Source organism: Cololabis saira, chromosome 10 (genome assembly GCF_033807715.1).
Source record: "Cololabis saira isolate AMF1-May2022 chromosome 10, fColSai1.1, whole genome shotgun sequence".
Classification (NCBI taxonomy): domain Eukaryota; kingdom Metazoa; phylum Chordata; class Actinopteri; order Beloniformes; family Belonidae; genus Cololabis; species Cololabis saira.
Window position 1 is genome coordinate 19,042,769 of NC_084596.1, and position 13,443 is coordinate 19,056,211.

General features: G+C 38.5%; 1 protein-coding gene across 2 annotated transcripts; it reads left to right on the forward strand.

Annotated features, from left to right (window-relative positions):
• The first annotated feature begins 799 nt into the window (after nucleotides 1-799).
• On the forward strand, nucleotides 800-11,045 carry hectd3 (HECT domain containing 3). Of its 2 annotated transcripts, none has more exons than XM_061731049.1 (20): nucleotides 800-870; nucleotides 1,221-1,636; nucleotides 3,364-3,617; nucleotides 3,704-3,839; nucleotides 4,046-4,167; nucleotides 6,525-6,638; nucleotides 6,929-7,011; nucleotides 7,189-7,354; nucleotides 7,457-7,538; nucleotides 7,687-7,869; nucleotides 7,972-8,024; nucleotides 8,123-8,291; nucleotides 8,387-8,500; nucleotides 8,878-8,967; nucleotides 9,213-9,419; nucleotides 9,541-9,670; nucleotides 10,187-10,261; nucleotides 10,398-10,479; nucleotides 10,588-10,659; nucleotides 10,833-11,045. In XM_061731049.1, the coding sequence occupies exons 2-20, from the start codon at nucleotides 1,283-1,285 to the stop codon at nucleotides 10,915-10,917; spliced, it is 2,571 nt and encodes an 856-aa protein (XP_061587033.1). In that variant the 5' UTR covers nucleotides 800-870; nucleotides 1,221-1,282; the 3' UTR covers nucleotides 10,918-11,045. The 2 variants fall into 2 exon arrangements, with proteins under 2 accessions (XP_061587033.1, XP_061587034.1); XM_061731050.1 differs by having other exon boundaries at nucleotides 3,370-3,617.
• The last annotated feature ends 2,398 nt before the right edge of the window (nucleotides 11,046-13,443 follow it).

The window sequence follows — 13,443 nt, forward strand, 5'->3', positions numbered from 1 at the left end:
CATATCCTACCTGTTATTGCACTGTATTTATAATATCTCATACTGCACTATTTTTCTTCTTCTGTACTGTATATATTTTTTAATTTTGATTTTTTTTTTTTTTGCTTTTTAATCTTTTTTCTCTGTATGTGTATGAACATACACACAACAAACCAGATCCAGATGAACCTCAGGGGTCTGGGAGCTTCATAGGGAACTAACAGATCCAGCATGTACTTTGGTCCAAGACCATTCAGTGCTTTGTAGACCAGCAGTAAGATTTTAAACTCTATCCTTTGACTCACTGGAAGCTAGTGTAGCGATTTCATGTAAAATCTGGTGTAATATCAGAATCAGAAACAGAATCTGGTTTATTGGCCAAGTCAGGTCAAACAAGACAGTGAATTTGACTCGGTTATTTTCAGTCACTGTACAGTAAGTAGACAAATTACAGCTCTTATTAACATATATAAAAAAAAATTAAAGTGAAAGGTGCAGCAGTATGAGGTGCATTGTTACAGCATATGATTGTGGTTATTATTATTATTATTATTATTATTATTATTATTATTACACCGTGAATGATAACTCTGAGACTCTATGGTCCAAAAATTAAAATTCAAAATTCACACAGAGGCTGAAGCTAATCAAACTGTACGGAAATCAAGCCAAAATGATATAAAATAAAATACATTTCTTAACAGAAATTACATAATGGGGTCTTTAACATTTTCATTTTCAAAATAAATGCTGCAACAAGTTGAAACCTTTTATTTTGAAAAATGAAAACAACGGAAGTGCGGAAGGATCAAAAGTGTTCGTGCGCTTCCGCGTTGTCAGAAATCTGAACATACGGAAAGGCGAGTTTTACAAAACACTCGTCAGCAGCAGGTACGTTATCAGCGACTGTTCCCAAACACAACTCTTTATTCTACTTTATTTCACGTTGTTCTGTCTTAAAGGGCTGACAAAAAGACTTGTTTCTCAGTGTTTCTTGATAACGTGTAAGAGTCCCAGAACCCACTGAGAACACGCAGCTAACCTGCTAATATTAGCATTCATCTTTTTATCTTTCCCAGGGTATTTAAGTCTCTGAGCGAGCACACTTTGCTCCCTGATCTTTGACCCTTCGGGCTGTGTGTATTCCAGCTGGAAGAGAAAGTAAAATAAGCACAAGGGTGTTGAATAGATCCACTGTTGCTGAAGAATGTCCTCTTTTTTGTTTTGTTTTGTTGTGTCAGGTGTTTTGTTATGTGATGTGATGCCGCCCTGGTGCTGCTGATCTGTCACCATCACCACCACCATGCCACTGGGAGACAACCCACACGTGCTGCTGGGCAGGATCCGCTTCCTGAACAGATGCATTGAGAGTTTCAGGAGGAGCGAGTCTGTGCCCGAGTGTCTCTGCTACGTCCCCAGGGAGGTTTGCTACAAGATCTGCAAGGATTCCTCCTCCAGCTCCTCGTCCTCCTCTGGACCCTCTGCGGGAACCTCCACCGTAGGAAAAACACTCATCTCTGTCTTTGAAAGTCCTCATCAGATCTCCCACAGCAAGAAATCATGCAAGTACACCTTGGAACCAAAGAAAGGGACGTGCATCAGGACCACGGGGGAAGAGTACTGCAACAGCCAGGGCCTGTGGGTGAAGATGAATAAGGTGAGCTGCTGTCACCCATCTGGTTCTGTCACTTTGTCCTATCATTCCTATAAGATAAGATAAGATAAGATATCCTTTATTTTCTCCCTCAGTGGGGAAACTTATTTTTGTTGCCAGCAGTACACTTAGCACACACATGCAGGGGAGGGGTAAAAAGACTAAAAAGTCAGAAATAAAAAATATATAAAAAATATATACAAAATATGTATAATCACAGAATATGAACAGTATATACAGTTGGTTGAAAGAAGAAACGGTGCAGAAAAAGCAGGTGGAGTGTTGTGAGGTAGACTGGCAGATTGGCAGATATTGCACATCTTATATTATTGCACATCTTATTGTCATATTATTGTCCACTGGCTACTGAGAGCAGGCGTGGTTATACAGTCTGATGGCAGCGGGGAGGAAGGACCTGCGATGCCTCTCGGTGGTGCATCGTGGGTGACGAAGCCGGTCACTGATGGAGCTCTCCAGGGCTCTGACAGTCTCATGAAGGGGGTGGGAGTACTTGTGCTGCTCTAATGCAGCTGAAACTGCGGCCATAACCCTAATCTTGGACTTAGGGGTTGCACTTCATTATGTTATTGTGCCCTTTGTACCAACAGCCCTGTGACGTGTACAAATGGTCTTTATACTTTTAATTATATCATAGATAAATGTTCATAGACAACAATGCAAAACTTTTTAAAAACAGAACATGCTGCACACATTTCTTTTCTTTTGTCTATAACTCAACTATTTTTTTTATTTCTATTTTTGTTTTGTTTTTATTTTAATTTTTAATTTTTATGTTTTCATCTTTATATGGGTGTTTGGTTTCTGGGGTGTTTGATTTGTATATGACAGTGCTGTGTGTGTGAGATAGAGATGTCAATTTCCTCGAGGGAACCTCCCTCCTAAAGTCATCTGAATCTGAAAAACTGCAGAAGACCTGTATTTCAGAGCCAAACCACTTGTTCTTGTGTCAGCAACAGTTGTTATAGTTGCATAATTAATGCAGTAAATTCATTACATTAATTTACTGCGTCAGACAGAGGTCGTTTTCAACACAGGTGAATTTTTATTTATTACTTTTAATTACACATTTTCTTATCAGTGTGACAAATGGAAAACTGTGTTTTTGAGGGAAACGTGTGATGTTGTGGAGAAGCAGATAGAAATTAAGCTTAACGTTATGGTTGTTGAATGCCAACCTGAAACCCAAAGGCAGACCTGTACTGATGACCCTGAGGGACTTAACAGTCATCTACTAATCTGCACATTGCTGATAAATGCTGATCCTAGTTTGTATTGTGCCTTCAATCAATGTTTGATTGAAGGCACTTTTAAGTTGGTTCTTTTCCTTAAATTTTACAGACATCAAGTGAGGTTGTAGTAGGGCTCTGTGGCAGAATTATGGGTTTATATGTCTTTTCTTTATCCAAAATATAGTACAGACCAAAGGTTTGGACACACTTCCCCATTTGTTTTATGATGAAGGTGTTTCCAAACCTTTGGTCTGTACTGTATTTGTCTTTGATTTATACACACAGGACAGCTGAACAATTGTCAAAAATTGACATCAAATGATTATTGAAATCATTTAGACTATGTTGTGCCATTTCATTGTATTATGCAATGACAATAAAATCATAGACATCATAATACATACAGCATCGATGCCATCAGATGATTGTCAGCTGTTTGTTGGTGATTTCGATGACAAAATGATTTGTTTCTGTGCCCAGGAGCAGCTGGAGGAGCACCGCCCGGGCCAGGAACTGGAGGAAGGCTGGATCCTGGTGTGCAAACATACAGAGGGAGGGGACAGGCTGGTGCCCGTGGAGTCACCAGAGACCATCAGCAGGCAACAGCAGCTCTTCGGCTACGACCACAAGGCCTGCAACAGGTGGGAGCAGGTGGTGGATGTGGAAAACGCACTCTACATCGGCTCCAAACCCAAGATTGCTCCGTGTGACGCTGCCTCTGTCCAGAAGCTTCGGTGAGCCTGTTTGTTTGAAATGACAGTTGAATGTGGAGGTTTTTATGGAGCTGCAGAGTTTTAAGTTAAAAATTGATGCATTGAAGGTACGTTCCTCCCAACTGGACGTACGAATGTGACGAGGACCTGGTGCACTACTTCTACGACCACATCGGGCGGGAGGACGAGAACCTGGGGAGTGTGAAACAGTGTGTAACCAGCATCGATGTGTCTTCATGTGCAGTGAGTGACAATTTAATAATCAATCCCTGTCATTGTAAACTATGTTAGCCATTTATCTTGATACTTGTTACAGATTTTGCAGGGTTAAGAAATACTGATTTGTCCCCATCTTGGCGTGACATGTACAACATAATTATAGATGCTTTGAAATTGTTTTTTTTTTTTTTTTTTTTAACAAATCAAGCTTTGATCATGTTTGCTCACAGGAAGATCCCACTGGTGGGGTGAGCTGTCTGACGGACGGCGACACTGAAACTTACTGGGAGAGCGACGGCATGCAGGGACAGCACTGGATCCGCCTGCACATGAAGAGAGGCACTGTTGTCAAGTAAGATCGCCCACTGAAATGCTGTTAATGGCCGGGTTTCCCAGATCCAACCTCTCTTAAGGATTTAAGAGAGGTTCAAAGAAGGTTTGAACTAAGAGAGAACCCTAAGATACGGGTGTTTCCCAGATGACTTCTTAACACCGTCCTTTAGTTTCGCTCTTTCAGAAGCTCTTTGGAGCAGCTGTCCGATTCTGAAACCAAATGAATCGATGCCAGGCAAATCGATCACCGATCACTATCAGCGCATTTTCACACGCAGCACTGCTGCCTAACGCACTAATTCACTGCTGCCTGTGCGTTATAATAAAAAATTAAGATGATAAATATAATTCAATGACCCTTTTTCATCCAAACGGTGCGTTACTCCGTTATTTCTGGCTACAGTGAGGCTTTTTTTCCCCACACGCAGAAACCGGGAGGAAACGGGGTGGGCGTTTGTGTGTGTTCAAAAACATGAGCCAAGAGAAGGCGAGTTTCGCAAATCGCAACGTGGAATTACAGCAATCCCTGGTTTTTCGCAGGGGTTATGTTCCAAAAAGAACCCGTGATAAGTGAAATTCTTTTTACAATTATAGAGCGCTTCAGATTGCAGAGATCAGCCCCGCCTCGCACTCCTCCTCTTCTGAGACCCTGCATCCCGACTCGCGCTGCAGCGTCTTTTTATCCTAAACCCCGCGGTGCAGGTTTTTTCAAGAGAAGAAAATAGTTATGGGTCGTTGTCTTCGCTCTTTTTTCTTCTGGGCAAAAAGATTCTTTAATATAAACCGACACCATTGATTATATTTGAGACTGTAATGAACGATTCATCAAAGGCTCCTGTTGTTCAGCTGCTGCTTCCCTGTCATCACACGTAGAGGTGCTCGGGCTCGGGCACGGCGCAGGTGTCCCGGTCTGACAGCCCGGTCCGACACGTCCAGGGGACTGAAGTGCTGACGCACGAATGCGTTCATAAAAACAGTTCTGCTTCGCGCGGCGACGCGGTTGATTTGCAGCGAGAACATGCTGTATAACAGCCAAATTATCAAATAAATGATATTCATGATGATCGTTTTATTTGTGCGTAAAGCATAAAGCATATACAGGAACACACTTGTTATTCCTTATTTTTCTTTTTTTTTTCCTTTGCTGTCACCAATAAATGCTAAACAATATAAATCTAAAGTATAAAATAGATCAAAATTTGTGCGGGGTGCATTGTTTTAATATCTCATTGCTTGGTGTGATATTGATTTGCCTGACGCGGCTGGATCTGTGAGTCTTTGTTCACTAAGATGGTTGTAAAGACTGGGTCAGCAGCATCTTTCATTTCCTTCTTAATGAAAGAGATTCTTAAGCTAAGAGCAACTCTGGGAAACGCGATTTTCTTTCACAGGCTCCTTAAGAAGGTTTGAAAGAAGTCTTTCGCTGTTAAGAACTACTTAACTGATCTGGGAAACCCGGCCAATGTCATTATTTGATATTAATTTTATGTTGATAGTTTCTTAAATGTACCTAAAATATATACTTTTATGATACCTTCTTCAACTATATCTAACAAAAGTCAAATTACCCCGATTAGGAGCTCTTGCATGCTAGATGAAGGAAGATTCTCTTCTTTCTTTAATTAAAAAATAGACTTATCAACTCTAACAAAAAATCCATTCAGACTTTTCATGTGGTTGTGAGTCTCCCTTTAGTTACCGTATATTATCACATTAGGTCCTTCTGTGGATTTACAGTTCCAGATGTTTTGACGTTCTTCGCAGGGGATTCTTACTAAAAAGCCTCCAAATATGATCTGTTTTGTACAGTTTGTATAATGTTAAGCATATTTGGTTCGTTTTCATTTTTGGAAGACTCTTTTTCCTGCTGGAGCGCTTTTTTGTTGATCAAGCACCCGCAGACTTCTCTCCATACAGTAGATGGACCCACATATATCACGTTTCTTAAAAATAGACTTTGCTCGTGCTCAATAAGCTCCTGGTGCTCCGTCCCCCCTCATGGAAGTCTCTCAGTCAGATTTCAGACAAGCTAATTTGTGTTTCCAGTCTTTCCTTAAAATTGAATGACCAAAACTGAAAACAAAGCATTGCTATTCACTACCTAAACATTGGTTGCTACCTGGTGCGCTGAATGAGCACATTTGCAACAGTGACTTAGAAAGAGTTTACACAGATGTAAATTAGCTTGTGGCTAACTCTGGTGCAGCCATCTTTTTAATGTACATGCACATTGTCCTTTAAATAAATAAATAAATAGATTAAACCAGAGGCACCTAACCTAGAACATAAAACTGTCATTTTACACATCATTTTATTTCATTTTGACAGTTTTGATAAGTTTTCATTGCTTATAACAAGCCTGCTTTTGTCCGCTAGTAAACTGATATTGACGGTGGACTCAACGGACGACAACTACATGCCCAAGAGAGTCACAGTTTATGGAGGAGAAGGCGACAATCTGAAGAAGCTGAGTGACGTCACCATAGACGAGTGAGTTTCCTGCAGTGACTTTCTCCGTACAGTTCACAAATATGTGCTAAGATTCAAAGTGAGGAATGAAACAAGAGAATAATATACTTTTATTTGACACAACATTTTCTTTTTGTCTTTGTGTTGTCGCACAGTTAAAATGTCCTTGTTCCCTGTCAAAAACAGATCATGCCTTTAAACCTTATATTTACTGCTTTTACTCAATTCCATACTGGTTCAGTTGTCCAATTATTTCCAGAAACTGTTCGCTTTCACTCTTCTCTAAGCTGATTGTTCCTGTTTATTCCCAGCAATCTGATCGGAGAAGTTTGTGTGCTGGAGGATATGACCTCCCACCTTCCTGTCATCGAGGTTCGAATCGAGGAATGTAGAGGTCAACCTTTATGTCTTTCCGTATTAACTTTTTCACACGTTTTCTGCAAAAGCTTCTGTAGTTCACGAGTTGTCTAGCTTTGTTTTTGTCCTTCTGTATTATGTTATCCATACACTTTCTACATAAACTTCTCTAGTGAACTCAAAATAATGTATTTCCCTGCTTTGGCTTTTGCAGATGAGGGGATTGACGTGCGGATCCGAGGCTTGAAGATCAAGTCGTCGTGTGAAAGGGACCTGGGTCTGAACGCAGATGTTTTTCAGTCTTCAAACCTGGTGCGCTACCCGCGCCTGCAGGGCTCCCCACCTGATGTCCTGTATCGCAGGGCGTTGGTGATCCAGAGGTATCCATCGATGTTTCTTTAGTTAGTTTAGCCTTTAGAGACAAGAAAGTAAAGTTGTTTTTTTTCAAGCAGTAATATACTTATTTTCTTCTGTCCTTGCAGGTTTATCTCTCTCCTGGACGGCGTGCTGCCCCACCTGGTGCCAGCCTGGGACTACAGCCTGGGCACCTTTAACCAGATCAAAGTTAGTTGAGTCAAAGCTTTTGATGCGTGTCATGAAAAGCAATTGGGTTTTTGAACGGGGGTATAAACAGTGATATGTTGTAATTAACAACAAAGTATGCAACTGTTAAGTATCAGTTTCATCTGATAATGTTTTTGCCCCCCTTTAGAGTATAAAGCGGTTCTTACTGCTGTCCAAACGCCGCGCAGCCCTCATCACTCAGTGCCTAAAGGACTCGGAGACGAGTAAGCCAAACTTCATGCCTCGACTTTACATCAACAGACGGCTGGCCATGGAGCACCGAGACAACCCGTCTATGGACCCCACGAGCAAAAACGCTGTTTTCAGTCAGGTAACCATACAAAGAACCTTGAAAGTCATAACAGTCAGTGCCGGGAAAATGATTATCTCGGATGTTCCTGTGGCTGAATGTGGTTTTTATTTCCTCCTGCAGGTGTTTGAGGGTCTGAAGCCATCTGACAAATTTGAGAAGACTTTGGACTATAGGTGCATTTTTCTCAGCCTCATGGCCCTGATATTTCTTACCAGAGTTCGACTCTAAATAGAGATATAAACGTATTTTTAATGTGTCTTTAACTCGTCAGATGGCCCGCACGCTACGACCAGTGGTGGGAATGTAAGTTTATTGCTGAGGGAATCATTGACCAGGGAGGAGGATTTCGGGACAGTCTGGCAGACATGTCGGAGGAGCTGTGCCCCAGCTCAGCCGAGTGTCCCATGCCTCTGCCGTTTTTCACACGGACGTCAAACCAGGTTGAGTTTGCACGTCTTCCTGCACGCTGTCAGGATTGGACTGGACGTCAGCTTAGTCATTTGTCTTTTACTGATTGTTTTTTCTCGCCTATCAGGGTGCCTTAGAGGCCAGAGATTACTATGTCCCCAACCCATCCTGTAAAGACTTCCAAAAGTTTGAGTGGATCGGTCAGCTCATGGGCGCTGCACTCAGAGGGAAAGACTTCTTGGTGAGTGAGGTCTTCTTCACTCAGGAACTAGTTTGAGTAATTACGTATACATCAATCATTAACAATCAAATTATTTAAATTGTTTATTCTGAAAAACCTACATTTTGCAAGTTAAGTTTCACTCTTTATTTGTGTGTTCTTTCTCCATCATCTGACACTTTTTAAGGTTTTTTTTCTCCGCTGTAGAAGCATGGCAGTGATCTCTCCAGTGATTTTTAAAGTTGACAAGTTTTAGATCAAGCACCTTTTCAGTTAAACCAAACTCTACATTGAAAGTTTGAACGTTAAGCATGATTTCTGACAAATATTACCTCCAGAAATTGTCTTTAGTTATTGCTTTTGCTAGATTTTGACCCTTTCCTATGGCTGTCTTGCAGGTTTTGGCTCTGCCGGGGCTCGTGTGGAAGCAGCTGACCGGGGAATCCGTAAGCTGGAACAAAGACTTCCCTGCTGTTGACTCAATGCTGGTGAGGACATGCAAATCACCTTTGCGATGCTGCTTCCCGGTCCTTATATGTAAATCTGAGCCCTGACAGATGAGACTACGATAAAAAGATTTTCAGATTTCTTTGAGGAATTTCACAATATTCAGTAGAAATATACACTGAATTAGTTTCATTCCATTCAGTCTATCAGTTATGAAAGCTGCAAATGGATTTAAGAGAATTTCAAATTCTTCTTGCCTCATAAGTATCGATGACTTGTGTTGCAGGTAAACTTGCTCGAAGCCATGGAGAACATGGAGAAAGAGACTTTTGAGTTCAGGTTTGGGGAGGAGTTGGTCTACACCACCCCACTGACTGACGGTCAGCTGGTGGAGCTCATCCCCAGCGGCAGCAATGTGGCGGTTCGTTACGAGGACCGCAGCGAGTTCATCCGCCTGGTGCAGAAGGCTCGGCTGGAGGAGAGCAAGCAGCAGGTGGGACTCGATTCCTGTTAGGTTCCTGTGACTTGTTATGTGGTCAAAATGAATCATTGCTTTGTATTTGCTGGTATTCAAGATAAGCTCATGCCTCTGATTACTTGTATGTGTGCTGCAGATTGCAGCCATGCAGGCGGGGCTGCTGAAGGTGGTTCCTCAGGCCGTGCTGGACCTGCTCACTTGGCAAGAAGTGGAAAAGAAAGTGTGCGGAGACCCGGAAATCACTGTGGAAGCCTTGAAACGACTCAGTGAGTGAAAAAGGGATTTAAAAAAAACAAGCTATTTATATAATTGAACAGGTTAAGTTACACTTTTTGCATACAATTAATAAACCATACGGTCCAGTTCACGTTAGGCCGTATTTCATAGTTCCAACTATTTATTTATCCTCATTGACATTAAAACTTTGATGTTGTTTCTCAGCAAAACAGTTAATGTATCCTTCAGGTTTAACAAACCTGGTGTCTACATCCCCCTCAAAGCAGATTTTCAACACTTCTTTTTTAAATTACACACATTTGTGTTACACTTAAAGAAAAACCCAGACATTTGTCACAGAGACCCTTAAGATTATTCCAGGTCCATTTAGCATATAGAAGTTGCTTTTCTGTCCTAATGTGGCTAAACTTTGACATTTATCAGTGTTCACTTTAGATCCTACAAAGAAATTACCTGTTTTCTGTGCGTCATTGTTGTAAGTTCACGATCATGTTTCCATAGTTTAAGAAACCAATTTCCTGACAGTGTTTTGATCTTCCCACCAGCACGCTTTGAGGACCTGGAACAAAGTGACGTTCGAGTGCAGTACTTATGGGAAGCGCTAACAAACTTCACCAATGGTCAGTTTACTGTTTGTAATGCCGCTTTTTTTCAAAGAAGCAACAGTTTTTAGATCAGGGACGGTGTAGTGTCTTGATATGTGTACCTCCATGCTTGAAGGAGGCTGATTTTGATCATCTTGAATTCTGTTTGCAGAGGATCGCAGCAGGTTTCTGAGGTTTGTAACTGGTAGAAGTCGTCTTCCCGCACCCATCTATGTCTTCCCTGATAAACAAGGGTGAGATTGAGTACATCCCAATTAGTGCTTATGACCAAAAAGTGTTTTTTTTTTTTCTGTTGATAGGGCAAAAACTGATTAATAAACCCACTTTTTACCCTGATACAGCTCGGAAACAACTGATGCACTTCCACAATCCTCCACATGTTCCAGCACCCTTTATCTACCGAACTATCCAAGGTATGGCAGAGTGGTTTGTTCTCAATGGGTGCTGTTACTAGATTTGCACAAATGCATTACTTTTATATTATTCTACTTTTATTACACTTGTGTAAAACAACTTAGAAGTACCCCAGATCTCCCATTAATTATCATTGTTCCCATTTTCTCCCTCTTCTTCTTCTGTGCTGCAGTGCGAAGGTTTGCGAGGAGAAGCTGCGTTACGCTGCGTACAACTGTGTGGCCATCGACACTGACATGAGCCCCTGGGAGGAGTGATCTCCCTGCTGCTTCGCTAAAAGTTGCCCACGCAGAGTCACAGTTCTATGAAGAAACATGGCCAAGTTTATCACCGTATCTTCACCAGTTCCTAGCAACTAAAACTGTATATAATAAAGGAATATAGGAATGTGGAAGTGACTGGATGTGATCTTTTTTCTTTTCTTTTTCCTTTTTTTTTCAAATAAGTTTAATAAAACAAGACTTCTAAACCATTTCTTCAATCAAAGTTAGAGTTGGCCCAGAAAAGTAACTTCTTTTTTCTTTTGAATGAGGGAGGGAGGGAGGAGGAGAGAGAAAGAGAAAGAAAATTAAGTAACTTTGACCAAGACAGATAAATCTGAGTATTATTCACACATTAATTTTCTATAACCAACTAATGCTATACAGGGTCATGTGATTATTATATCATTATTATTATTATTAATTTAATTTTTTAATGGCTTTCAAAAACATTAATATCTACTTTAACTCGGTGATGCCTGATATATAAAATAATACACAGAAAAAAAAGTTTTTTTTTAAGAAATTTGAAGTGTTTATTATATATTGAAATTAAAACATCCCCAATTTTGTCTTTTAACAGTTTTTAATTGTTTTTGGTATCATGCTATGCATAATTGTATTTAATGTTATATATATATATATATATATATTCTTTTATAGTATAAAAAAAGATTAATCTGTGTAGGCAGTGCAGAGGTCTCCAAAATCAATCAATATGATATCAAATATGATACATTTAGCATTATAGCATTAAAAAAACACTGATTTCCTCCCCTGAATATTTGGAATGCCTTCCCCATTTGTTAGAAGGAGAAGGTGTGTCCAAACCTTTGGTCTGTACTGTGTATATATATATCAAATCAAATCAAATCAAACTTTATTTATAAAGCACCTTTCATACAAAAAAAATGTAACACAAAGTGCTTTCTATAAAACATAAACATAAAATGTGTTAAAAAAATGTATAAAATAGACCATAAATAATGACTAAAATATTTAGATAGAACATTAAGATAAAACAATGAAAATAAAATATGATAAAAAGGGATAAACTAAATATTAAACAGAGCAGTAAGATCCAATAAAAATAAGGGTGAGCATAAGAAATTTAAAAGAGTTAAATGAGTCAGTTAAAAGCCTTATTAAAGAGATGGGTCTTGAGCCTCTTTTTAAAAACATCAACAGTCTCTGCGGCCCTGAGGTTCTCCGGGAGGTTGTTCCACAATCGGGGACCATATACATCTCTCTCTCTATATATATATATTTATATATACATATACATATATATATATATATATATATATATATATATATATATATATATATATATATATATATATATATATATATATATATATATATATATATAACCATGAAGTAAGTGGTTTTTCCTGTTACTTGTCTAAAGCCATATTTTACAATGTGCAATACTTTGTAATATGACACACTGACATTTTAATTGAGAAATATTTAGAAATGACTTAATGGCAATGTAGTACAAATGCTATTGATATAAAAATCAATTAAAAACTAAAGAGTCTTGAATCAAAATGAAACACTTAAATGTGTTAATTGTATTAAGTGCAACATAATATTTGATATATTTTGTTGTACAAGAGACACATTAAATATCTTCAAACGTTTCCATTGGACACCCTAAATGTGTTCATTTCTCTAATCTAACAAAAGAAAATGTTTTATTTGGTATACTTGAGAAAGGCCCAACATGTGATTTGGCAATTAACACAATTTAGTAGAGGAACTTCAAATTTGAATTCAAATTGGCTTTATTGGCATGAATGATAATAATCATAGTTGCCGAAAGCATACATACAATAAATCACCAGACAATCAACATACGAAACACCAATACAATTACAACAAATACCCAACACCAAATATCTAACACCTGCATACAATATATATATATATATATATATATATATATATATATATATATATATATACACATACACATACACACATACACATACACACACACACACACACACACACACACACATATGTATATATATATATATATATATATATATATATATATATATATATATATATATATATATATATATATATATATATATATATATACAGAACTATTTTACATTAATAGGCATGGAGACTATTAATGTAAAAGACATCTTTCAAAGTAGCCCTAGTTGTCTTTTTCTTTAAATGTATTTATTTGTATTTATTTTAAATTGTATTATTTAATTTAATAATTTAATTTCCATATTTCCTTTCACTCTCCTACTTTGTTTACTGTCTGTTGCCTACCTATGTGCTTTCTACGTTGTAGCATGCCATAACTGTTTGTATATGGAACACTGAAACCGTCCAAATTAAATAAATAAATGATGAATTAAACCACTGAATAAATGTACAATTAAATAAATAAAGTTGGAAATACATAAATATATACTTTATTTAATATAGTGTAATTAAATAATTACATTTTGAATATTTCATTGGATATATATTTCATTACATATTTAATTGTTC

Bases quoted from the DNA above. Each gene is read 5' to 3' on its own strand.
- hectd3 (XM_061731049.1), top strand. From the start codon at position 1,283: ATGCCACTGGGAGACAACCCACACGTGCTGCTGGGCAGGATCCGCTTC. The intron at 7,539-7,686 runs GTTAGTTGAGTC...GCCCCCCTTTAG, and splicing joins GCACCTTTAACCAGATCAAA to AGTATAAAGCGGTTCTTACT. The intron at 8,292-8,386 runs GTTGAGTTTGCA...CTCGCCTATCAG, and splicing joins TCACACGGACGTCAAACCAG to GGTGCCTTAGAGGCCAGAGA.